We start from the raw sequence: 26,197 nt of genomic DNA on the forward strand, positions 1-26,197 counted from the left end.
CTTATGATCTGACCTCATCATTCCATTGAACCTGCTCTCTCCAAAGTTACCAATAATCTCTTAGTTGCCAAATCCAGTGGTCTTTTCTCAATCATTCTTCCTGAGTTCTCTGCAGCCTGTTGATCACCTTCTTTTCCTTACTATTTTTTTCTCTCTTTGTTTTCAGGACACTACTCTATCCTGGTTCTCCTTCTATTCATCTGACCCCTCTTTCTCTGTCTCCTTTGCTGGATCCTCATTAGATTTGCCATAGCTTTCCTTCCAAGAAGCAGGCATCTTTTAATTTCATGGCTGCAGTCACCATCTACAATAATCTTTGAGCCCAAGAATATAAAATTTGATATTACTTCCATTTCTTCTATTTGCCAAGAAGTGATAGGACCAGTTTCTAAGGTCTTAGGTTTTTTGATGTTAAGCTTCAAGCCAGCTTTTTTATATTCTCCTCTTTCATCCTCATCAAGAGGCTTCTTAATTCCTCTTTACTTTCTGCCATCAGAGTGGTATGGCAAGTAAAACTATATGTGGTTGCCTTATTTCTGTCCCAAGTTTGGGGAAAATTAGCTGGGGTTTCTAATATATTGCTACTTATAAATTAGAAGCTTTAGCACCACTTTGGGGACATTAAGCATTTATTAAAGCATAGTAGGGATTAGTAAAGATAGAGCACATTGCCCTGAAAGTTAGGAAGGCCTCGCTAGGATCTAAGGAAGAAGAGAAGAAAAAGGCACTTTCACCTACAAGTAAGTCTTAGGCCAAAAAGGAAGTCTCTTTCCCTTTGTGACCAGAAGCTTCCTGCAGGCCCCAATGAGAGGCAGTCCTTACATACTGCTTCAAGCTAATTGGCTAGCATCACCCAAATCCATTGGTTCACTGGACTTGAGGGAGGTCCATGAGGAGAACATGCGGAGGTCAGAGTTCAGAGAACACACCCTCTGAGGGCCAGGCTCTCAAGTAAGTGTGGTTTCAATCAAGTCAACTTTAAGTGAGTTAATAAGCAAAGTCAATCCAATCAACCCCCATATTATCCTCTCCAGCAGGCTTCTGGGCATCCCAAAACCCATGATTTTCTCACAGTGGTATCATCTGTATATCTGGGACTGTTGACATTTCTTCTTCAGTCAGCCTTAATTCTGGCTTTTGATTTGTTCAGCCTGGCATCTCCCATGATGTACTCTGTATATCATCTGTACACATTTTTTTCCTCATTGTGTCCCCCATTAAACTGTAAGTTCCATGAGGGCAGGGTCTTTTGCTTCTTTTTGGATCCCCCCCCCAACCCGGTGCTATGCATAGTGCCAAGCACATCAAAGTCACTTAATAAATGGTTAATGGGGGGCAGCTAGGTGGCACAGTGGATAAAGCCCTGGCCCTGGATTCAGAAGGACCTGAGTTCAAATCCAGCCTCAGAGACTTGACACTTACTAGTTGTGTGACCCTGGGCAAGTCATTTCACTCTCATTGCCCCCCCCCCCAATGGTTAATGACTGACTGGCTCAGCCCCTCCAGCCCCTTCCTCTCACTGGTCAGTTCCTCCCAGAACTTCCATTTTAAAGAAAAGTTCCCAGGACAGCCATATTCACACTGTCATTCCTCTCAGGGCTCCTCTACAGAATCCTCTCCTGACTTCTGGACTTTTCTCTACCTTTTCACTCCATTCCATCCAGACCCACCACCTACCCAACCCCCTTTTCCTTCTTTGTCTTCCCACATTAGAATGTAAGTTTCTTCCTATTTCTACAAAAATATTTATAGCAGTGATTTTTGTGATGGCAAGGAATTGGAAATTGAAGAGATGCCCATCAATTGGGGAATAGCTATACAAGTTGTGGTATATGATTGTGATAGAACACTACTGATGATGAACAGGATGGTTTCAGAAAAACCTGGGAAGACTTATATGAACTGATACAAAGTGAAGTGATCAGAATCAGGAGAACACTTTACAGAGTAACAGCAATATTGAAACAATGATCAACTGTGAAAGCTACTCTGATCAAGACAATGATTTAGGACAGTTTCAAAGGACCCAAGATGGAAAATGCTATCCACTTCCAGAGAGAGAACAGATAAACTCTGAATGCAAACTGAAGTATACTTTTTTTATTTTATTTTTCTTGGGGTTTTTTTGGTCTGCATTTTCTTTTGCAACATTGCTTAATATCCAAATTGTTTTGTATTCATTCATATTTATAAGTAATATCAAATTGCTTGCCTTCTCAAGGAGGGGGGAAGAATTTGGAACTCAAAATTGTTTAGTGTTCAATTTTTTACATATAATTGGGAAATATTTAACAAAAATAAAAATATATTGAAAGCTTATGGGGGCAGCTAGGTGGCACAGTGGATAAAGCACCGGCCCTGGATTCAGGAGTTCCTGAGTTCAAATCCGGCCTCAGCCACTTGACACTTACTGGCTGTGTGACCCTGGGCAAGTCACTTAATCCCACTGCCCCATAAAAAAAAAAAAAAAGAAAGAAAGAAAGCTTATGTGCATGTGCATGCATGCATGCATGCACACGCACACACACAAGAATGTATGGTCCTTGAAGAGCAAGAATTATCTTTTTGTTTATATTTGTATTCCAAGGGCTTAGCACAGTGCTTGGCCTAGAATTAGGCTCAATAAATGCTAATTTCATACCAAAAGAGGTTAGTATGCTGATTGCCTTCAAGTAACTGCAAATCTCCTTCAAAGACTCTCTTTAGAGAAACAAAAACCGATGTCTTTTTTTAAGCTATTTTTTTCCATTAATAAAGATTTGTTTTTCTCCCTCCTACCCCATAACAAATATACAGTTAAGCAAAACAAATTTCCACATTGGCCATGTTCAAAAATCTATGTCTCATTCGGCAATCCTGTATACATCAACACTTTGTCAGGATAAGAAGAGCAAAACTTCTTCACTGAAAAGGCCCATCTTTTTAATACCAACATTACACTACTGTTACTATACAGCTGGAGGACAGGTAACACAACCACCTTCAAATACATGGAAATGAGGATCACACAGAAAAGCAATGGCAGGGTATACATGGTGAGGGTAAGTAGGCTATAATATACAGCCAAAGATGAACTCTAAAAAATAACATTAGGGGGGCAGCTAGATGGCACAGTGGATAGAGCACCGGCCCTGGAGTCAGGAGTACCTGAGTTCAAATCCGGCCTCAGACACTTAACACTTACTAGCTGTGTGACCCTGGGCAAGTCACTTAACCCCAACTGCCTCACTAAAAAAAAATAAATAAATAACATTAGTAAAAGATGCTATCAGGGTGTAACGATTGGAATGACATCACCTGCTGGACACTTACTGTAGAAAAGCTCTGCCATGAAAGGAAGGTCTTTGAGGGCAAGACCATGCGTCTTTTCTTTGGTGTGAGGAAGTGACGTTGGCTGGTGGGAGGAAGAAGAGAGGAGCCTGGTGCTCTGATTTCTCGCTTTTTCCTGGGGACTCTGACGGAGAGCAGAGCTAAAAATGTGCTCTCCCTTTAATAGATAGATGGATGTAGGTCTTTCTCTCTCTCTTTACCAAATTCTTATTCTCCTTAATAAATGCTTAAAAGCCTAACTCTTGCTAAAGCTTATAATTTATTGGCGACCACTCATAAGATATTTTAGACAGACTAGCTAGAATTTTAGCTTTATCAAGGGAGAATGTATAAAAAGAAGAAAAGATGAACCAGTCCTATGGGGAGGGAATAACAACTTGACAGTGAGTCATTTCCACTTCCATCTTTGCAATGTCCGAGGTGATAAAGGCCTTCATCACACTATATAGACCTTGCATGGTAAACTTATGTGACAACATGAACAAGATTAAGAGACAAGATTTACTTGGATGAACAGGTGTGAATGAGTTGCAATCTGGAGGGAACATGCAAATCTTTAAGTTTTTACCTCCCCAGATTCATACACATTTGTAACTAAAATACGTGAGCTCCTTGAGAAGGATAGTTTCATTTCTTTCTTTATATTCCTTGCACAGGGACTAGACCCATAGAAAATGATTAATAAATGGTTGTTCAATTAAAAAGATCATTCCCATTTTAAAAAATTAAAAAGCATTTCTGTGTTCAAAATCAATGCAGCCAGGCTAAGAAGGGAAATTCTAGAATGGGGGAAAATGTTAGCACCATATTCTCTAATCAAAGTCTGATATCCATATACAGTAAACTGACACCAATATAGCCAACTAGGAACCAATTTTTAATAGATGAACAGTTAAAGAATATTAGCAATTTTCAAAAGAAATGTGGAGTAACAATGACCACATGGAAAAGTACTCTGAGTCATTACTGAGAAAAACAAATTGAAACAACTTTGAAGTTTTTATCTCCCACTCAAACAGACAAATATCATAAAAGTCAATGTCGAAAGGGGTAACAGAATATGGTCAACACTCATCCATTCAGTGCTGGTAGAGTTGTGAACTGATCTGTGAAAATTTGAATTATACAAAGTTAATAAACAGTTCAAAACCTTTGAGCCACTGAACCACTATAGAACATATTTCCCCAATGACATAGAAGACTGAAAGAAATGAATGCCAATATATGTATAGCAGCATAATACCTAAAGATGGAAAATAAAATAGATGCCCATCAACTGGGGGAAAACTGAATAAATTGTAGCATATGAACATTATGGGAACCATAATAAATGATTACCAAAAAGAATTCATTTGAAATAGGGAAACTTAGATGAACCGATCAAGAAAAAAGTAATCAAAATAAAGAAAAAAAACACAACCATAATAATAATATATATAAAAACACTAAAATCATAGCAGCCAAGCTTAGATTAATTTAAATAAAATAAGCTTTATCAATTAGTTTTACTTAACAAAAGTAATCAATAAAACTTATTTTAAAATCATGTCAAATAGGAGACATACCACAGGATCAAGTACTACTCCAATTTTCAAAAAAGGCCAATGAACCCAATTTTGATTTCTTGAGAAAATTCTCCAACTTTATTAAAGAGATGATTAATGAATATTTTAAAAAAACAAGGATCACTAGGAGCCAGCATGGCTTTTTCAAGAAAAGGTCATTTAATCTAACCTTATTTACTTCTGAAAAAAGGTTGCTAGATTAATAGAGTAGTCATTATATGCATTTTTCTTTTTTTTTCCTTGATCACATCATATAAGTTTCCCAGTGTCTCATTTATAAGTAATGAGAAAAACATAATTAGGTGAATTCAGTACTAGTTCAATTACTGGCACCTAAGAGTAGTCAATAATAATTACCTAGAAAGGTATCTTTAGTAGTGTGTCCCAGGGATCTGTCCTTGGTACTATCCTGTTTTAGCACTTTTATCAATAACATGAAAAAAAGCACGGATGACATATTTACTCATTTTGCAAATAACATAAAGGTCAGAAGAAAAGCTGATAAACTAGATGACAAGATCCAAGACAAACTATAATGTTGGGCCCAATTTAATAAAATGAAATCTAATAAAGATAACATAAGTCTAAACAGATACAAAATAACTAATTTCACAAGTATAGGAGCAATATGACTAAACAAAAAGTTTATCTGAAAGAACTGGGGGGTTTTAGTGGGTTATAAGCTCAATGCAGCTGGCTATAATATGGCAGCCAAAAAGAAGCTAATGACATCTTGGGCTATATTAAAAGGAATACAGAGTCCAGAACTGAGAAATAATTCTATTGTACTCTGGCCTGATCAAATCGTATGTAGAGTATATTTTCACTTCTGGACATCACATTTTGGGAAGGACACTGACAATCTAGAGTTTGCAAATAAAAGTGAGGACAATTAAGAACCTGGGACTATGCTATATGAAAATTGATAAGGAATCTGGGGGTGTTTCAAGCCTGAAGAAGCAAAGACTTGGAAGAAAACATGATAGGTGACTGCGTCTGAAAGGCTTTATCACACAAAAGAGGGATCAGAGTTCTCCTTCTAGGACCACATGAGCATAACTTGTAACAATGGATTATAAAGACAAATTGAGGTTTGATGTAAGAGAATAAATTTCTTAAGAGCTATCCACAAGTGGAAGTTGTAGGAAGTTGTAGGTTTTCTTCTCACTTGGGCTCTTCAAACAGAGGCTGGATAATCACTCATTAGGTATGTTGTAAAGAGGATTCAGACTAGACTTTATGATCATTGAGTTCCCTTCTAACTCTTAAGATACTGTAACAGATTCAAAACCAAGCACTAAATAGGTCACACACAAAAAGAACATTTTTCAAGAAGTTATTTCTGATAAGTGAATTCAGGTCTTTCCTCATATCTTTAACATCCATAACATAACTTGAGTACATGCTATTTTCCTTCATCCCCCAATAAGATCTAAGTGCCTTAACGTTGTCATGCCTTCATTTTTGTCCCTGTCCAAAAGGCCAGTGTGAGAAAATAATGGGATTTGGCAGATACTCTAAGGCTCACCTGGAAATTAATCTAAACTGATTGAATTAAGGCTAGATAGGCCTTTTCTTAACTCCACGTGTTCTTTTATTTTTCTAATACCTAGTATGCTTTAATAAATGCTTAATGCCCAAAGACTAGTGCTAAAGCTTCTAATTTAAGGCGACCACACATTTAGATTTTTAAACATCACACCAGGATAGTGTCTTACACATTACAGGTGCCACAGGCATCAGTGGATTGAAATCAGCTTAAGCACCTCCTTAATGATATGCTAGTCATCACAGTTTCTGGTTTCCTCACATTTAATGAATACTATTTATCCTTTATGGCCTTAAAGTCTGGTAACTACAACCAAGAAAGAAATTATATTTCATATCTCAATAACATTACTCCTTACAAAGACAGACAATGATTTAATGACTACATTTAAAAAGAAATAGAATAAGATTTGGTAGAGAAATGCAGTGTTTTATTAATTTGGTTCTAAAATGTAATTCTAGTAAATAATACTGCAACAAATATTTAATCATTTTTCCTATTACCCTAAGTCACTGAAAATTCATTCTTTCAGATTTCCCCTGAAGCATGCAACAATACCATAAAATCACCTAAGTTTATATTTACTAGATAAATAATGAATAACTCACCCAATGTCTGTAAGAGGTGGTTTGTCTCTTCCCCTCTTATAGCACAGAAAAAGCTCTGGACTTTTCAAGCTTCCATAGTTCAAATTTGCTTGGAGAGCTGATGGCGTAGCTTCAACACAGGTGAAACCTTCAGGGACTGTTTCCCCTGCTGACTTGATAATAACAGCAATGTCTGTAATTGGAGCTTTGGGTCCAGTTGATTTTGTGTCTAAACGATTTATTTCTTGATCCAAAAGGGTAGATGTATCAGTGAGGCCTGCCACTACAAAGTAGTCAATCACTCTTGGACCTTTGTCTTCTAGCATGACTGCTATTCTACCGTCTATAAGAAAAAGAAAGGCACCTGGTTAAATCCAAGATTTATCTTGTCTCAAATTTTGTTTAAAAAAGAAAGTTGGGGCAGCTCAGTGGCGCAGTGGATAAAGCACAGGCCCTGGATTCAGGAGTACCTGAGTTCAAATCTGGCCCCAGACACTTGACACTTACTAGCTGTGTGACCCTGGGTAAGTCACTTAACCCCAATTGCCTCACCGAAGGGGGGAAAAAAAAAAGAAAGTTAAATTTAAAATATGCCAGTGACTATAAAACAAGCTTTTCACAGCTCAACCTGAAAGAAGTTATTACCCAGAAAAAGGATTTAATTAGCAGTAGTCTGTCCAAGATTTTGTTTGTTTGAATTTTAGACAATGAATAGAAATAAAAGGCAAAGGTACAGAGAACCACACCTATGACAAATGTATATTTGAAGGCAAGCACATAAACTGTAAGGCAGGATAATCCCAAAACAACCTGCTGCAACACACTAGCAAAAAAATGCCTACAAGAATGTCTGGGAACCAAGATGGCAGAAGAGAGGAAGCATTCCAGCCAAACACTCCCAACATTCCCCTCAAAACAACTTTTCAAAAATGTACCAAATCAAATTCTAGAGTGGCAGAGCCAACAAAATATCAGGGTAAGACATTTTTGCAGCCAAACAACTTAAGAGGTCAGCAGGAAAGGTCTGAGACACTGGAGTTGGGGCCAGTCTAGAGCCCACATGGCAGCCAGAGATGGCAAGAAGATAAGTGAAAAAGAGATTACAGGGGATCCCTATGCTAGCACTGGGTGAAGGAACAGGAGCTGTTTGTCAACTTCAATGCCCATACCCAATACCAGGTCACAGTTCCAGGGCAAAGAAGAGCACTTGTGGTCAAAAGGAAATAGGGTCCTGGTCACAGTGCCTAGGAGAGAGGAGTGTTAGTAGCTGCAACAGAGAAGGACCTTTACCTCAGTAAGGACTAGAGGGCAGAACACAAGAGTTGTGACCATACCTCTACCTCTCTCTCTCTCCCTGAAGCGTAATACTTTGGAAGCACTGAAAACTTACAGACCCCTAAAACTAGCTGTGAAAACAGCAGGACAAAAAAGCCTAAAGCCTGAAATATTCATGTTGCCCCCTCTCCCCAAAAGGTGAGCAAAGACCAAATTTAACATAAAGTTCTTATAACCATTGGTTTTTTTGTTTTTGTTTTTGCAGGGCAATGAGGGTTAAGTGACTTGCCCAAGGTCACACAGCTATTAAGTGTCAAGTACCTGAGCCCAGATTTGAATTCAGGTCCTCCTGAATCCAGGGCTGGTACTTTATCCACTGGGCCATTTAGCTGCCCCTTAGTTTCATAATTCTTTTTATTTCTCCTTAATCTATTTCCCAATTCAGTTTTTTTTTCAATAAGATTCCACATTTTCTTCTATTTTTAAAAATTCTTTTAACTTTGTTTATTTTTTTGTTTGTTTGTTTGTTTGTTTTTTGGTGACTTGCCCAGGGTCACACAGCTAGTAAGTGTGTAAAGTGTCTGAGGTCGGATTTGAACTCAGGTCCTCCTGAATCCAGGGCAGGTGCTCTATCCACTGCGCCACCCAGCTGCCCGACTTTGATTGTTTCTTGATGTCTGATGGAGTCATTCACTTCCATTTGCCCAATTCTGAGTTTTAAGGAATTATTTTCTTCATCAAGCTTTTGTACCTCTTTTCACATTTGTCCAATTCTATTTTTTTTGGTTTGGTTGGGTTTTTTTTGTTTGTGTTTTTGTTTTGGGGGGGGGGCAATGAGGGTTAAGTGACTTGGCAGGGTCACACAGCTAGTGAATGTCAAGTGTCTAAGGTCGGATTTGAACTCAGGTCCTCCTGAATCCAGGGTCAGTGCTTTATCCACTGTGCCACCTAGCTGCTCCCAATTCTATTTTTTAAAGAGTTCTTTTCTTTAGTGAGGTTTTGTGTCTCTTTTATGATTTGTCTAATTCTATTTTTTTAAGTTGTTATTTTCAGTATTTTTTGTTCCTCTTTTTACTAAACTATTAATTCTTTTCATAATTTTCTTTCATCACTAATTTCTTTTCCAAGTTTTTTCTCTACCACATTTATTCAATTTAAAAAATCATGTTTTTGCTTTTTCTTTTTTTTAAGTTCTTCAAGGAAATCTTATTGGGCTTGTGTTCAATCTGCATCTTTTCTTTGAGGCTTTGCTTGTTGCCATTTTCATACCATTGTCTTCCGAGTTCGTTTCTTAATCTTCTCTGTTACCATATTCTGTTAGCTTTTTATGGTCAGGTTCTTATTACTGCCTACTGCCCCCCCCCAAAAAATTATGAAACTATCCAAAAGACATAATAAAAAACCCTAAACATCACATTTCAAGAAATTATGATGGAAAATTTCCCTGACATATTAAAAGAGGGTAAAATAGAGCTTGAAAGAATCCATAGATCACCTCTTGAAAAAGATCCTAAAATGAAAACTCTTGGGTTCTAGGTCAAGGAGAAAATAACTGCAAACAGTCAGAAAGAAATCACTTAAATACCAAAGATCCACATTCAGGATCACACAAGATTTAGCAGCTACCACATTAAAAAAGCAGAGGACTTGGTATAAAATATTCCAGAAGGCAAAGGAGGTAGGATTATGACCAAGAATAATCTACCCAACAAAAATGAGTATAACACTTCAGGGAAAATAATTGACATTTAATGAAATAGAGGAGCTTCAAGTATTTCTGATGAGAGTATCAGAGTTGAATAGAAAATCTGACATTAAAACACAAGATTTGGAGCAGCTAGATGGCACAGTGGATAAAGCACCAGCCCTGGATTTGGGAGGACCTGAGTTCAAATCCAGCCTTGGACACTTGCTAGCTATGTGACCCTGGGCAAGTCACTTAACCCTCATTGCCCTGCAAAACAAACAAACAAAACAAAACAAAAACAAAAACAGAAACAAAAACAAACCAAAAAACCCACAAGATTCAAGAAAAGCATAAAAAGATTAACATAAAAGAGAAATTATAAGTGACTTAATAAGGTTAAATTGTTTACATTCCTCTGTGGGAAAATAATACATTTAACTCATAAGAACTTATCATTACTAAGGCAGTTTAAAAGGAATCTACATAGATAGAGACAAATGTTTAAGTTGATTATGTTGAAATGACCTCCAAAACAGGGGGAGATGAGGAAGAGGCATGCACTGGAAGAAGGGGGATGGGAGATGGAAAAAAAAGAGAAAATTATCTCACATAAAAGATAGTAAAAACACACACACACACACACACACACACACACACACACGCACACACATGCGCGCGCACTCACAGAGTAGGGTATAGAAATCTACCTTACCCAACAGTGATATGTAGAAGGGGAAAGGTATAAGAGAAGAGGACAAAGGGAAAGGGAGTGTGACAGGGAGGACAGATTAAGGGGGTCAGAAGCAAAACAGACTTTTAAGGAAGAACAGAGTAAAAGAAAAAGATAGAGGAAAATAGCATGGAGGGAAATACAGCAATCATAATTGTAATTATGAATGGGATGAACCCACTCATAAAATAATAGTGGATAGCAGAATGGATTAGAAACCTGAATCCAACAATATGTTTACAAAAAATGCAATTGTAACAGAAAAACAAACACAGAATTAGAAGCTGGAGAAGAATCTATTATGCTTCAGCTAAAGTAAAAAAAGGCAGGAGTAGCAATCATGATTTCTGACAAAGTAAAAGCAAAAATAGATTTAATTAAGAGATAATCAGGGAAGGAGCAGCTAGGTGGCCCAATGGATAGAACACCGGCCCTGGATTCAGGAAGACCTGAGTTCAAATCTGGCCTCAGATGCTTGACACTTACTAGCTGTGTGACCCTGGGCAAGTCACTTAACCCCAATTGCCTCAACCAAAAAAACAAAAAAACAAAACAAAACAAAACAAAAAAAACCCCAAGAGATAATCAGAGAAACTACATTTTGCTAAAAGTACCACAGACAACATAGTTAATAACAATGCTAAACAAATATGCACCAAATGGCATAGCAACCAAATTATTAAAGGAAAAGTTAAATGATTTACAGGAGGAAATGAACAGTAAAATTGGGGGGAGAGGGTGCAGAGACAACGTCAACTTTCCCTTCTCAGAGGTAGAGAAATCTAAACATAAATAAGAAAATTAAGGAGATGAATAAAATTTAAGAAGTCAGATATACTAGAACTCTGGAGAAAACTGAATTAGAATACTGACGGTGTATTGGAGCACAAAAACCTCACAAACGAATGGAGAAAAGTAGAAATATTAAATTTCAGACCAAAAATGCAACAAAAATTACATTTAAAAAAGGGCTATAGCACCAGCCCTGGAATCAGGAGTACATGAGTTCAAATCCGACCTCAGACACTTGACACTTACTAGCTGTGTGACGCTGGGCAAGTCACTTAACCCCCATTGCCCCGCAAAAAAAAACAAAAACAAACAAACCAAAACAACAACAACAAAAAAAACCTAACCTCACCCCCTTTCTCCTCATTCAATGTTTGTTTTTCATCTCTTCATACCATCTCCACTGGGGCCATCATCAGGAGGAAGACCTTCTCCCTATCTATTGAAACCTTGGATTTCTCTCCAGGAGCTACTCCAGATTGAGAGAAGCCAGCTTTGGCCTTATCTTCCCTTTCTACACCATGCCCTAATGCATACTATTCCTACCCTTTCCCCCTACCCTTTGTGTGTAATTTTCTACCATGTGAGTATAAATTCCTTGAGGGCAGAGACTGTTTGCTTGTATACATTTATATCTACAAAATTTAACACAGTGATTGCCATAAAATAAGCATTTTTAAAAGTTCTATCTAGGGGCAGCTAGGTGGCGCAGTGGATAGAGCACCAGCCCAGGATTCAGGAGGACCTGAGTTCAAATCTGACCTCAGACACTTATCACTTACTAGTTGTGTGACCCTGGGCAAGTCACTTAACCCCAATTGCCTTACTAAAAAAAAAAAAAGTATATGACCCACATACAACCTAATCTTGAAATAATATAAGCATAAAGGTGTTTGGAAAGAGATGAATTGATATAAAGGAAAGAAATTAATTAGAAGACTAAAGGAAAAAGGCTAAAATTTTATAAATATATAGACAGGATGTTGAATGGGGTTAAAGTAAATTAAAGTAAATCTTGAAAACCTTTAACTCCCACTCTAATGAAATAAGTATAAATTCCTAATCCTTACACTCAAGGCTTTCTATCATCTGCTTAAGTAAATTAAAGTAAATCTTGAAAACCTTTAACTCCCACTCTAATGAAATAAGTATAAATTCCTAATCCTTACACTCAAGGCTTTCTGCTGCTTTTCTTCTGCTTTTAACCTTTTCCGGGCATAACTCTTGCCACTCTCCTGTAAGTACACACTACATCCCAATCAAATTAGATCATTCACTAACCTTTCCATTCCCCACTGTTCATGTGGCCATATAGCAAATCCACACCTTAGTTCACACCATGCTTAGAATGTATTTCTCAAGATATCTTCAAAAGTCAAAATGATGATGTAGTAGAATGGGCACTTTGCACCTCAGTTAACTCATTTGCAAAATGAGATAATGTATGTAAAGTAATTTGCAAACCTTAAAATACTGTATAAAATAATAATATTAATAATACCTGTCAAAGTCTTTTGTCAAGTCCCATCTTGGGTGCTACCTCTTCCACTCAGCCTTCCTTGAATGGCACAGGTGAAAGTGATCTTTCCCTCAAGTTTTTCATGGTACTTTGTCTAAACCTCACTTTTAAATTTCTTATTATGTCTTGTGTATGCCTTTTACCTATTATTCTACTGCATGTGCCTTAAAAGATCTATGTTGCTTCTATGTTTCTGTCCTTGCAAATACAATCCAAATCATTCAGTATGTACTAAATGCAAAACACTGTTTTAGGTACTGAGAAACTTTTTTATGATAAAAAAAAATCTTCTTTCAAAGGGCTGACATTGTACTGGGGGAAGGAATAAACACAAAAGTGCTTTAAAAGTTCTGTTAAAAATAACCTCAAATACAAACAAATAAGGAATAATTCCTCAAATAATAAAATTCCAACTATTTAAAGACTACAAGATAATAAAGACCAACAGCTTATTTATTTACTCTGCCCTCTAAATTAACAAAAATCAATAGATAATTTGCTTTAATCCCATTCAACATCCTGTCCATGTATTTATAAAATTTTAGCCTTTTTCCTTTAGTCTTCTAATTAATTTCTTTCCTTTATATCAATTCATCTCTTTCCAAACACCTTTATGCTTATATTATTATACAGTACATAATATTTTACTAAATTTGACAATCTTTTAAAGCCATTACCTGATAGATAGTTTATATATATAAACTGTATCTAATTTTTCATGATTATAAATAGAGCACCTTATGAATGTTACTGGACAAATAGGTTTTTGTTTGGGAATTTTGAGGGGGGTCAGAGAATGAATAGAGACAATCAATGTCAACAGTTAGGGAGAACAGATAGACAACTAGCACTATTACACAGTGGAAAGTCTCTAGCACATTAGAAGATATCTACTGAGGAATACAAACAAAATTGGGAAATGTGGCAAGATATGAGCTGCAATCTACATTAATGGTAGTACACACATAGTGTACATGCTCGATTTAAAAAAAAAATCAATACAGACTATAATGCTAGTAGTAAATAGGATAGGAATGAAGACTGAACCTGTGATTTCATTGATATAGGGAATTCCAGGGTAAGCAAACTCCCTCTAGGGAAGCAGGTTAACACTCTCTTAGCAATTTATATAATCTTAGAATTAACTGCAGGGCAGACAAAGAGGTTAAGTTACCAAGAGGGTCACACAGCCAGAATGTTAAGGACTGTTAAGGGGTCTCCTGAACTTTTTTTTAAGTTGCCACATTTTCCAGAAACACTGGATCCAAAGCATGCAGAAGGCCCTGAATCGGTCAAGTGAGAAGCAAACCCCGAGCCCCCCCACCCCACCCCAGCTGACATACTTTGTTGTTTGCATCCCAAACTGGACTCCCTCTGTGTCCTTGGGAGTCAAGACAGGCACCAAACAGTCTGCACTAGGTTTGTGCAGCTTGGACCCATGTAGATAAGCAGACCATCCTATCTTTATAATCTAGTGGTTCCCAAGGGAAAAGAATGTGGCTTTTGACATTGCCTTGCTCCTCCCCTTCAGGAAAGCTTTTTTTGTTTGTTTGTTTTTTTGTTTTGTTTTTTGTTTTTGTTGCGAGGCAAAGGGGGTTAAGTGACTTGCCCAGGGTCACACAGCTAGTAAGTGTCAAGTGTCTGAGTAAGGCCGGACCTGAACTCAGGTCCTCCTGAATCCAGGGCCGGTGCTTTATCCACTGAGCCACCTAGCCGCCCCAGGAAAAGCTTTTTCCTGGCTTTTCCTGGTTTTTCCCACCTTTCCTGCATTTTTCCCCTTCCCATGTAAGGCCACTTTAGGTGGAGCTTTCTGTTATCGCCTCCTTCCTTTGTCCTGCAGTTATAAAACTGCTAACTTCTGTATGGATTGTGAATTCTTTGGTTTCCATATACATGTTTCTCTTCTGATAAACCTATTTTTCATCTATTAGACATTTACCAGAAAGTGTTATTGGTAAATACATCTATCTACTCATTCATATAAAACCAGCCTGAAAAATGAGCAACATTCATGAAGATACCTAAATTATGTGAGTATCCTTTGTTTCTTCCAAAAATCTTAGTTGTATAAACCTACTTTTCATGTAAGATGTGTGACGTTGTGAGTGCTCTCAACAATACTCACAATTTCTTCCAACAAAAACTTTGAAATTCTTTTATCTGATCATAACATTTATCATACTCCATCTCTCTCTGTACCTTACTATTCCTCAATGTATTTCCATCTTCACTATGATCTCCAATCTTTTTATCACACAGTACTTTCCCACCCCATCATGGCCATCCTGCCGACCCTTCCCTTCCCAAGGCTTAAGTGGATCACTTCAACACTATACTCACCAATCCCTTGCCAAATCTTGCATATACAGAGTTGTTTGCCTATTGTTTCTCTTGTTAGAATGTGAACTACTTGAAGGCAGGGACTTTTTTTTTTTTTTTGCCTCTTAATAAATGCTTGCTGACTAGACTCCCTTCCTAGTCATGTGTTAGGGGACACTGAAAGAAAGAAAGAGGTCACTAAGCTCAGCTCCCTTGTTGACTACAAAATTCTCTAACCTCAACTGGGCCCTTCACAGCAACAAGACAATCGTTTTTGTTTCTCCCTTCTTCTCTATCCTACTACCCTGGGAGCCTGTTCTAAACCTGCTCAAACACCTCCTCCCCTACCCTTTCAACTTAGGACTCTACCCTCATACTTTGGCTTCACCATGAGCACCTGCTCCTCTCCTTTCCCCACATCTGACCTCATCCCTCACTGTCTTTCCTCCAGTCTTTGATAAGGAGGTAGCCTTGTTGAGAAGAGCCAACCCTTCTCCATGTACCCTCAAGCCCATCTCCCCCACTCTCTAGCAGATTACTCCCTTAATTATTCTCTATCTGTTCTTCAGTTTGCTGCTATTTACCGGTTCCTCTCCTACAAACATGTTCAACAAGTCTCACCCCTGGAAAAACCTTACCATCCCCTCAAGTATTATCCTCTCTCCTTTCCTAGGCAAACTCTTCGGAAAAAACTGTTCTCCCTTATTCCCTCCACTTCCTCTCCTTTCATTCATTTCTCAACCCTTCGTAATCTAGCTTGGAAACGTCATCACAATGGAAATTGCTCCCTAATGAGTTTAGGGATGATCTTAACTGATAAATCTGAGAGTTTTTCCTTAATCTTCCTCATGAACTCTCTGCTGCCTCTGAGACTGCTGACCACCCTCTCATGTGGATAGTCTTTCTTTTCTAGATTTACTTGACACTTCTCTTACCTGTCTGACTATTCTTTCTCAGTCTTCCTTGCTAGCTCATTATCCTATCATTCTACCTAACTGTAGACATATACCCTAAAACTGTTACTGAGACTTCTTATCCTTTCCCTCTACACTCTTCCATGGATGCAATTATCTTTATAAAGATGACTCTAGATGAATATATTCAGCCTTAAGTTCTCTCCTGACAACCAGTTCCCATTATCACAAACTACCAATTAGATATTTCAAACTGGATGCCCCACTGGCATCTCAAATTTAACCTGTCCAAAATAAATCATTACCTTTCATTTCCAAAGACAACCCTCTTCTGAACTTTACTGTTTCTACTGAAAGCGTTTCTATATTTCCAGTCTCCCAGATCCACAGCTTCAAAATCTTCTACTCCTCACTCTCTCACCCAATTTATCCACTCAATTGGTAAATCTTGTTTCTCTTTCTATTATATCTCCTATTGTTCCCCTTTTAACTACTCATACAGTCACCACTCAGTTCAATCTTTTGAACTTTAAGTCCTCATCACTTATTCCTGGACTTTAAAATTTACTTACAAGAGGCTCTTAACTGGTCTTCCAACCTCAAGTCTCTCCCCTTTCCTCCAGAAAGGCCAAGCTGATTTTCCTTAATGCCTCCACTGCCTGGAGTGTATAACCTCCACCCTTCCCCTTCACATATACTCCACCTTCAACATTAGTGATTCTCAAACTTTATGTCTCTTTGTCCCTTTACATTTTAAAATTATTGAGGACCCCAAAGAACTTATTTATGAGGGTAATGTTTATTGATATTTACCATATTAAAAATTACAAGTGCTAATTTTAATTTACTGATTAATTTTAAAATAAAAACTCATTAACATACTTTTATAAAAAATAACCATATTTTTCTAAACAAAATTTGGGTTGAAGAGTTTTAAAATTTTTTTGTTTTACATTTTTGCAAATCTTTTAAATGTCTAGTTTAACAGATAACTGCTGGATTCTCCCTCCTATGTTTCTGCATTTAATCTGTTGTGATATGGTATTCTGGTTGAAGGGTGTCAAGAAAACCTGGCCTCACAGATATTTAGCTGGAAGAGGGAGATGTGTTTTTTGTTTTTTGTTTTTTTTTTGCAGGGCAATGAGGGTTAAGTGACTTGCCCAGGGTCCCACAGCTAGTAAGTGTTAAGTGTCTGAGGCCGGATTTGAACTCAGGTTCAAATTGGTCCTGAATCCAGGGCCCGTGCTTTATCCACTGCACCACCTAGCTGCACCGACAAGTAGTAGTTTCTTGAAGATTGGTTGCAATGCGGAATCTGAAATCACATCGATGAACTTGCTATACTGTTACATTGAAATCCATTGGTCTATATTGCAATCTGAACAGGTCTTTTACTGATGCATGATTATTTAACATCATGCATTGGTCATGTGGAAAACATTGGTTTGCTGAAGTATAAATTTTCCAAATGTGGAAATATTACACTATGTAATATTTTCAAAAATCAAATTCTTTAATAGCACCATCAATCTCATCAGAAAAGTCTTTAAGGATTGGGAAACTGTCATGCTCACAGTGGCAAATAGAAGTTTTCCAAAATTTTCATTTTTCCTTGAGAGCTCTACTTTTATCAATGGCAATAAATATGGTCAGTTGTTTCCCCTGAAGTGACATGCTCACTTCATTCACTTTTGGGGGGATTTGTTTTGTTTTGGTTTTGGTTTTTGGGGGGTTTTTTTGAGGGCCAATGGGGGTTAAGTGACTTGCCCAGGGTCACACAGCTAGTAAAGTGTCAGGTGTCTGAGGTCGCATTTGAACTCAGGTCCTCCTGAATCCAGGGCCAGTGCTTTATCCACTGTGCCACCTAGCTGCCCCCACTTCATTCACTTTTGAGAAAATGTCTGCCAAACACCTAAGTTTGAAAAAGCATAGTATGTATATCAGTTGTTCTTTTGAGTAAAAATGGTATTCCATGAAAAAAATCTGCTAGATCAGCTTGCAATTGAAAAAATCACAATAGCCATTTCCACAGTACTTTTCTTAATGATTTCCCATAACACTTTGGTGTGTAACCAATGTTTTATGCAAATATTCCCATATAACAAAATTTATTTCTTAAAAAAAGAAATGTCCTTGAGGATACATATGTAGTAAAATTAATTCTTTTTATTACTTTATCAAGGACATCCTGAAGTGACACAATGCATGGTGGTGAGGAACATGATGTGGACTAGTACACTTTGGTGCCACTGTCTTGATTCATGTTAAAGAGCCAGTACCCATCAGTGCTGTGGCATCATCAGTGCAAATATCAAGAGAGTTGTTTGGGGATAAACCATGAAATTTGAAGAAGTTTTTCAACACTTTAAACATTTCACTATCACTTGTTTTTGTTGCTAAGGATTTGCACAAAAGATTTTTGATGATTAGTTGGTGCTAATACCAAACAAGCAAACAGCAAATCCAACCACATCTGTGGATTCATCCATTTGTAAGGCAAAAGTATAATTCTGAAGATGAGATAATAAATAAATCTTGAATTCTTAAGTCATGCAATCTCTGAAAGACTCCACTGTACAGTCAGAAGAGAATGAGAGTAAAAAGGGTACATAATAAATAATATCTTAGTATGATTCATGAAAATAGTTTTGACCTCACCTCACAGACCACCCCTGAAAAAGCCTTGAGGACTGAGGAGGGATCGGCCTCTTTGAGAACTGCTGTTCAATGTGAAGCCTTTCTGAAGCCTCCTATCTAATAGTGTCCTCCTTCCCAAAACTACCTTGTATTCATTCTTTATATACTGGTATATGTCTATCTAGAGTCCAGGAGGACCTGAGTTCAAATTTGGCCTCAGACACTTGACACTTACTAGCTGTGTGACCTTGGGCAAGTCACTTAAGCCCAACTGCCTCATACCACCAACCTCCCCCCCATAAAAGAAAGAATTAAGGTTATAAGTCTCTGTACTATGCCATACATGCTGTCCAACTACAAGATAACTCAAAGACCCTTTATTAATAGTTCCTAAAGAGCTGGTTTAAAAACCAATTTTCTCATTTCTTTTTTTTCTCTTTTTTGGGGGGTTAAGTGACTTGCCCAGGGTCACACAGCTAGTAAGTGTTAAGTGTCTGAGGCTGGATTTGAACTCAGGTACTCCTGAATCCAGGGCCAGTGCTCCATCCACTGCGCCACCTAGCTGCCCCCTTTCTCATTTCTTTACAGTAAAATTTTAGATAGTTTGTTTTCATTGCTGTTTAATCTTTAATTAATGTTGACTCCCCAACACATAAGTTTTAAATAACTGCTCTTTGTCAAGTACTTAAAAGATTTCAAGGACTTTTTTAAAGCTTCATGAAATTAGGTCCTGAGTTTAAATCCCACTTCTATCACTTACTACCTGAATGACACTACCTGTGTTTGTCTCCATCTTCCTGCACCTCAATGTCTTCCTCTATAAAATAGGTCATATGGACCAAATAGCCTGAGATCTCTTCCAGCTATAGGATTGGAGTTCCTAACTTTTTTTTGTCATGGGCTCCTTCTGGTAGTCTGGGGCTGAACCCCAAGTCACACTGTAGACAGGAAGACTGTAATCACTGTAATCTAGTACCGAGTCTAACTACAGAAACTTCAAAATAGAAATGAGCAACAATATTTTGAGATATGAGCAAATGTGATATAATATGAAAATATCTGATTTCTACTGGTGACAGTCACAAGTTTTGCTAATACTACTGTGGTTTGTTGCCACATTTAAAACTGAAGACAGGGGGCAGCTAGGTGGCGAAGTGAATAAAGCACCGGCCTTGGATTGAGGAGGACCTGAGTTCAAATCCAGCCTCAGACGCTTCACACTTAACTAGCTGTGTGACCCTGGGCAAGTCACTTAACCCTCATTGCCCTGCCAAAAAAAAAAAAGTATTTAAAATTGAAGACAATGATAAATTTCTGTTACAGGTGAGTGAAAATAAAGATGTAACTTCTTCTGTCTCATACAACATCAAAGACTTCAGGAAATCTATCCAAAATCCCTTGGGGACGCATGGATCCTGGTGGTTAAGAGCACCTATTCTAGATCTAGGCTCTTATGAATACTGAAAGTTAAAGATGATTTGCTTTAAAATCGTGACTTTTTGTATAACAGATTTTCTAAAGCAAGATACACTATTATGGTCGTTTGTAAGACACCTCATAATATTTAAATTCTCAAGTAATCTTATAAGGTAGGTAAGAATTATTTATCTTCTCATTCTAATGTTCGGTTAACAGTTACAGAAATTTATAGAATACTCTAAAGAACAAATTAGTAAGAAGGAAGTTGTGAATTCCTGTTTCCTCACTTCTCTTTACTACATTCAACTTAATTCAACAAACTATTAAAAGTTTCAGGGGCAGGGCAGCTAGGTGGCGCAGTGGATAAAGCACTGGCCCTGGATTCAGGAGGACCTGAGTTCAAAACAGGCCTCAGACACCTGACACTAGCTGTGTGACCCTGGGCAAGTCACTTAACCCTCACTGCCCACCAAAAAACCAAAAACAAAAAAAGTCTCCCTAAGTACAAGATGCTATGCTCGCAATTAAGGATACAAAAATGTCAAAACTGAACAGTCTATGCTCTCAAGTAGTTTACATTTAAACGAGGAGATACTGCAAGAGACAAATATAATAATCAATGTCAGGCATTGTGCTTTGCACTAGTGATGCAAAAAGACAAGTCCCAGCCCTCAAGGAGCTTACAATGGGAGAGACAACATGTGAACAAATATTTGGAAAGATCACTATACACAGGATAAATAGAAAATAATTAACAGAGAGAAAGTAATAATATTATTAATAATAATAATTACATTAATAGAGCCCCTACTATTTGTCAGGCACTGTGCTAATTGCCTTACAATTATTATTTTATTTGATCCTCACAACCTTGGAAAGTAGATGCAATTATTATCCTCATTTTACAACCAAGGCAGAGGTTAAGTGACTTGCCCAGGGTCATACAGCTAGTGTACCTTAGGTCTTGAACTTGGGTCTTCCTGATTCCAGGCTAAATCCTCTATTCACTTGTTGCCTATCTGCCTAGAATTAAGAGGGGTTGAGGAAGGCTTCCAATAAAAGATGTGATTTTGGTTGGGACTTAAAGGAACTCAGGGAGACTGGAGAAGAGAGATCATTCCAGGGATGAAGAGAGCCAAAAAGAATGCAAGGAACTGGGGGCAGCTAGGTGGCTCCTAAAGCACAAGCCCTGGATTCCGGAGGACACTTGATAAGGCACTTGATACTTACTAGCTGTGTGACCCTGGGCAAATCACTTAACCTTCATTGCCCTGCAATTAATCAATCAATCAATCAATTAAAAAAAAAAAAAAAGAATGCAAGGAGCCAAAAGATGGAGGGTCTTGTTTGTGAAACAGCCAGGAGGACAGTGTCACTGGATGAAAGAACATATAGTGGAGGTGTCAGAAGATGAGAAAAGTAGGAGGGACTAGGTTATAAAGGGCTTTGAATGCTATTGCTATTGCTCCTGGAGGCAATAGGAAGCCATGTGAGTTTACTGGGGGCAGGAGGAGACTAGCATGATTCCACCTTCATTTTAAGAAAATCAGTCACTTTAGTGGTTGACTGAAGGATGGATTTAAGTCTGACAGACCCAGGCTGTTGCAGTAATCTGGGCATAAGATGATGAGACCCTAAACCAAGTGTGGCAATGTCAAATTAATTTGAAGAGGGAGAGTACTAACTTGGGGAAATGAGGAAAAGGAGTCAGAGAAAGTTTCAAAGAGGAGGTGGTACCTCAGTCTTGACAGAAAATAAGAATTCTTCTGAAAGAGAAATAAAGGCGTTTATTACAGGCAAAAGAACAACTTCTGTGAATGCATGGAAGAAGGTAGAGTGCTGTGTTTGAGGAACTGCTAGTTCCATTTGAATGTAACAAAGAATGCACGAAGGGGACAAATGTGAAATAAGCCTAGAAAGATAAGCTGGAAACAAACAGAGGGTCTTCAATGACAGATTGAAGAGTATGGCAGTAAGGAGCCATGGAATGTGGCTTTCAGCAAGACAGCAGCACAGTCAGATCTGTGCCTTCAGATCATCATTTTAGCTGCTGCCTAGCTGCTGATTGGAGAGGGCAAAAACTGGGAAGAAAGCCAGTGAGAGGCTATGACAATGGTCCAAGGGAAAAGTGGTAAGAGTAGTGGACTTGGTGAATGGAGCTGAATGGAGTGAACAGAGATCATCCATCTAGAACTGAATCTAATCCAACCTCCTCATTTTACAGTTGAGGAAGGAGAGACCTGGCATATTTAGTAGTAGCAGCAGTGATAATATTTATGGTGATTTACATACAAGAAGCCCTCTTCATGAATCTCATTTGATCTTCACAATGACTCTGAAAGAGAGGCTTTTATCCTCACTTTACATAGGACAAGGTCACACAGCTACTAAGTCTCTGAGGCGGCTGCAAATATTCAAACTCAAGGCTTCCTGACTCCAAGTCCAGCATTCTATCCACTAAGGTCATACAGGCAGTAAACCTCAGAGGATACAAAAGATGTTAAAGAGGTAGGATCAAGAGTCGCAAATAGCTAGATAAAAAGGGTAAAAGTAAACAAGAATGACTCAAGTTACAAACAAAAGAAAGCAAGAGAATCAGGTCATTAAGTCACACGTGCATTCTTTAAGGTTTCCAATTGATGACATTCCACTTTAAATACAACTTTAAGAACTATATATGACTTATTATATACCACACAACTGGACCAGAGAAGTTTACAAATTAGCTGACTTCTTCATATTAAATACTAAGTTTTAAATTTCAAATAACGTCCTAAAATTAAAATGATTTTCGAATTTTCTACCACCTGATGCTGAAGGACATAGGTCAACCATTTTCTACGTTGTTTTTTTTTAAATCAAATCACAAGATTTGATTTGTGGTATCTGAATTTACAAACTAACCAGTTCTTATGCCAGGGTTTTCAACAAGTCTACATCTACCTGGGACCCCAATCCAATTCATGTCCAATTCATTGTCTGAAAGGTCATGATTTATGTTCCCTGCATAAATAGTTACACTACATTAAGTACAGCAAAACTTATAAAAGTAGAATTTCATGAAACTGAACTTTTCCACACAAGTAGCAATTCCATTTTACAGATTAGAAAAGCCAACTGAGACAACATGCTTCTGACTCAGCAGCTTTTTTTTGGTCTCTTTACAGCATACACTTAAGCCACACTGGTTGTACAGTACACACAAAACCAATATTTATCTTGGCAGAAGGAAAACCCAATATAAATGTAATGCTTCAGTCTTAACTGACAAATATATAGAGGTCAAAGATGACATGCAAAGTTTCTCATTTTGCAAATTACCTTTTATTCCAAATACTTACAGCATGTCTTTTCTAAAAAGTACTCCCATTTAAATAATCATTAGAGAATGATTTCTCACAGGCTATAGTGCAGTTCTCTGTAACTTAAGACATTTAAGTTTCAAGAACAACTTCCAAACTCCCACTCCACTGCTAAAAGCTCAAGTTTGCAATACATACAGTGGTTTACATATTAAACAGAAGCAAATGACTCCAACACAAAACTGCTTCCCACATTTCTAACAGCACAGTTTTTATATTACCCAGAACAACTCTAAACTGCTTGAGCAAGTACTAAAACCAAGGTTCATTTGCTATATGAGCCAGTAAGCAAAGAGCAATTCTATGATACAACAGACTGCACTCCTTTTAGCCAGGCATTTTTGCAAACTTGTGACCTTGGGCAAAAAGACTAATGGAAAAAATATGGATGGATTTTCTTCAATCAATCAAGATTACAGGGGAAAAAAGTGAAGTAGATGAGTAGTAGAGTCTTCATGTATGAGGGACAACTGAGTTGTGTAATTCAAATAGTAAATATACTTTTGATTTCAGTGTCACACATCATTTTTGATTCTTTGACTTATACAGTTTATAAATAAGCTCTATAATTTCTCATGGCTATAAACATACATCCTTCCATAAAACAGCTCAGACATGTTTCCCCCATTTCAACAAGTATTTCAGTGCCTAAACTCAAAGCACTGTACTAAGTACATGGGCAGCTGGGTGGCCCTGGGCCTGAAGTAGGTAAGGCCTGAGCTCAAATCTAACTTCAGACACTTAGTAGCTATGTGACCCTGACCAAGTCACTGAACCCTGTTTGCCTCAGTTTCCTCAGCTGTGAAACGGGCTGGAGAAGGAAATGGCAAACCACTCTAATATCTTTGCCAAGAAAATCCTACCAGCGGTCAGGAAAAGTCAGACATCAGCGAAAACAACCAAGTGCTAAGCACTCAGCATACAAAGAAAGGCCAAAAACAGTTCCGGTTCTCATTTGCCATAGCTTTAGTACACAAGAACACAATCAAGCATCTGTCTACCACAAACCCTAGTCCTAATTCTCTCTTCCCACCTCCCCACATTAAATATCTTCTAAACAGAGAAAGGGGAGTCCAACTCCTAGGGCAGGTGAGGAAAGAAGGATAGTTTAGGAGTGGCACAAAATTAAGCAAATCAATTAATCTCTTTGACCGTTCTGACAGTTTTCTCGTTAGCACAAAAGCGAATGAGTCTAGACAACTTTCTTAAACTTTCCATCGTATTTGCATAAGAAACTACCACCAATAACAACAACTAACCTTTAGAAAGTACCAATCCAATCAGAGATCTACAGCTGGAAAGGACCCTGGAGGCCATCTCATTTTACAGGGGAGGAAATTTAGGCCTAAGGAGGTTAAGTGACTAGTACAAAGTCGCCCAGGTAGCTAACCCACCCCTCTCGATCCTTAGAAGAAGGATGTCAGGATAACAAAACCCATTTTACACGAGAATTCAAATGATTAGCTATAAAGTTTGTGACGCCTTTTTCACAATACCACGCTGCCTAACAATTTCACTATTTAGTATAAACGAGGTTTATTTTAAAAGGCTGATGGAAATAAGTTACCCAGTTTTTCTGGCTAAGGGGAAGAATAGCCTAAAGGGGGCGGGGCTTCTTGAGAGCAAAAGACCTTCTTACCTACCTAACCCCGCAAAAAAGTTTGTAGTTTTTTATTAATAAAGTGTAAGCAATATGGATTTATTCAGTCTTTTTATTCGTTTTTTAATATGCCCGGAGTGGCATAGGTCCAAGGTACTCCCTTAACACTCTCAAGTCCTGGAAAGGAGCTACAGGAAGAAGGCCTACTCTGTACTCACCTGTCCCACCCCCTGACCCCCGCAAAAAGAAAAACACGCGCGCAGAGACAAAAACTTCAACCCCACCCGGCCGCCACCGAGCGAGGACGAGGCCTTCTCGCAAATTAGTTTCTCCCCCCCAACCCCTCCACCCCACCCCATCCCATCCCGTCCCTAGCCACGGAGGTTCGGGGAAGCCAGGTCCGGAGCTCGGAGGCCCTACTACCCCCCAGTGCAAGCACGGCTTTGCACGCCCAGCGGGGTACAGGGTCTCCCAGCGACACCTCCCTCCCCCACTCCCCCAGGAACGAAGTGGGGAGGACGAGCCTAGGACGCGGCTTCCGCCAGGGTGGCTTCCCTTTCACCTTGCGGCCAGACACCGCGGCGGGGCACGTCGGGATCTCGGAAGGCCCGGGCCACCGAATACACTCACCCTCCACCTTCCGAGGCTTTCAACGTCGCACTGACTCGGCCCTCGTCGGAGACATAAAAGCTTCGGTTTCGCGGCCTGAGCACCCTCGGCTGGGCCCGGGACTGGCAGCCGCCGCCGCCACTGTGGTTACTGCGCCTGCGCTGCGAGGGCTGCGACTCGCGGGGCGCAGCCCCGGGGACCCGAGGGTTCCAGCTGGCAGTGAGGAGCCCTGCAGCGGGTCGGAAAGCCCCAGGCTGCGCTGGAGAGCCGTTTCATTCGCAACCGCCAGTCACGCGACGGGAGACA

The 26,197-nt window shown here is 38.7% G+C and overlaps 1 protein-coding gene across 1 annotated transcript in view; it reads right to left on the reverse strand.

The window, feature by feature from the left end:
- Window positions 1–26,197, reverse strand: part of DENND4C (DENN domain containing 4C) — a 121,402-nt gene extending 95,205 nt beyond the window's left edge. The window contains 2 exon segments of the mRNA XM_043997704.1: window positions 7,053–7,374; window positions 25,913–26,197. Of these exon segments, the coding sequence (XP_043853639.1) occupies window positions 7,053–7,357 (305 nt within the window). The 5' untranslated portion in view covers window positions 7,358–7,374; window positions 25,913–26,197.

This window comes from Dromiciops gliroides, chromosome 1 (assembly GCF_019393635.1).
Source record: "Dromiciops gliroides isolate mDroGli1 chromosome 1, mDroGli1.pri, whole genome shotgun sequence".
NCBI lineage: Eukaryota > Metazoa > Chordata > Mammalia > Microbiotheria > Microbiotheriidae > Dromiciops > Dromiciops gliroides.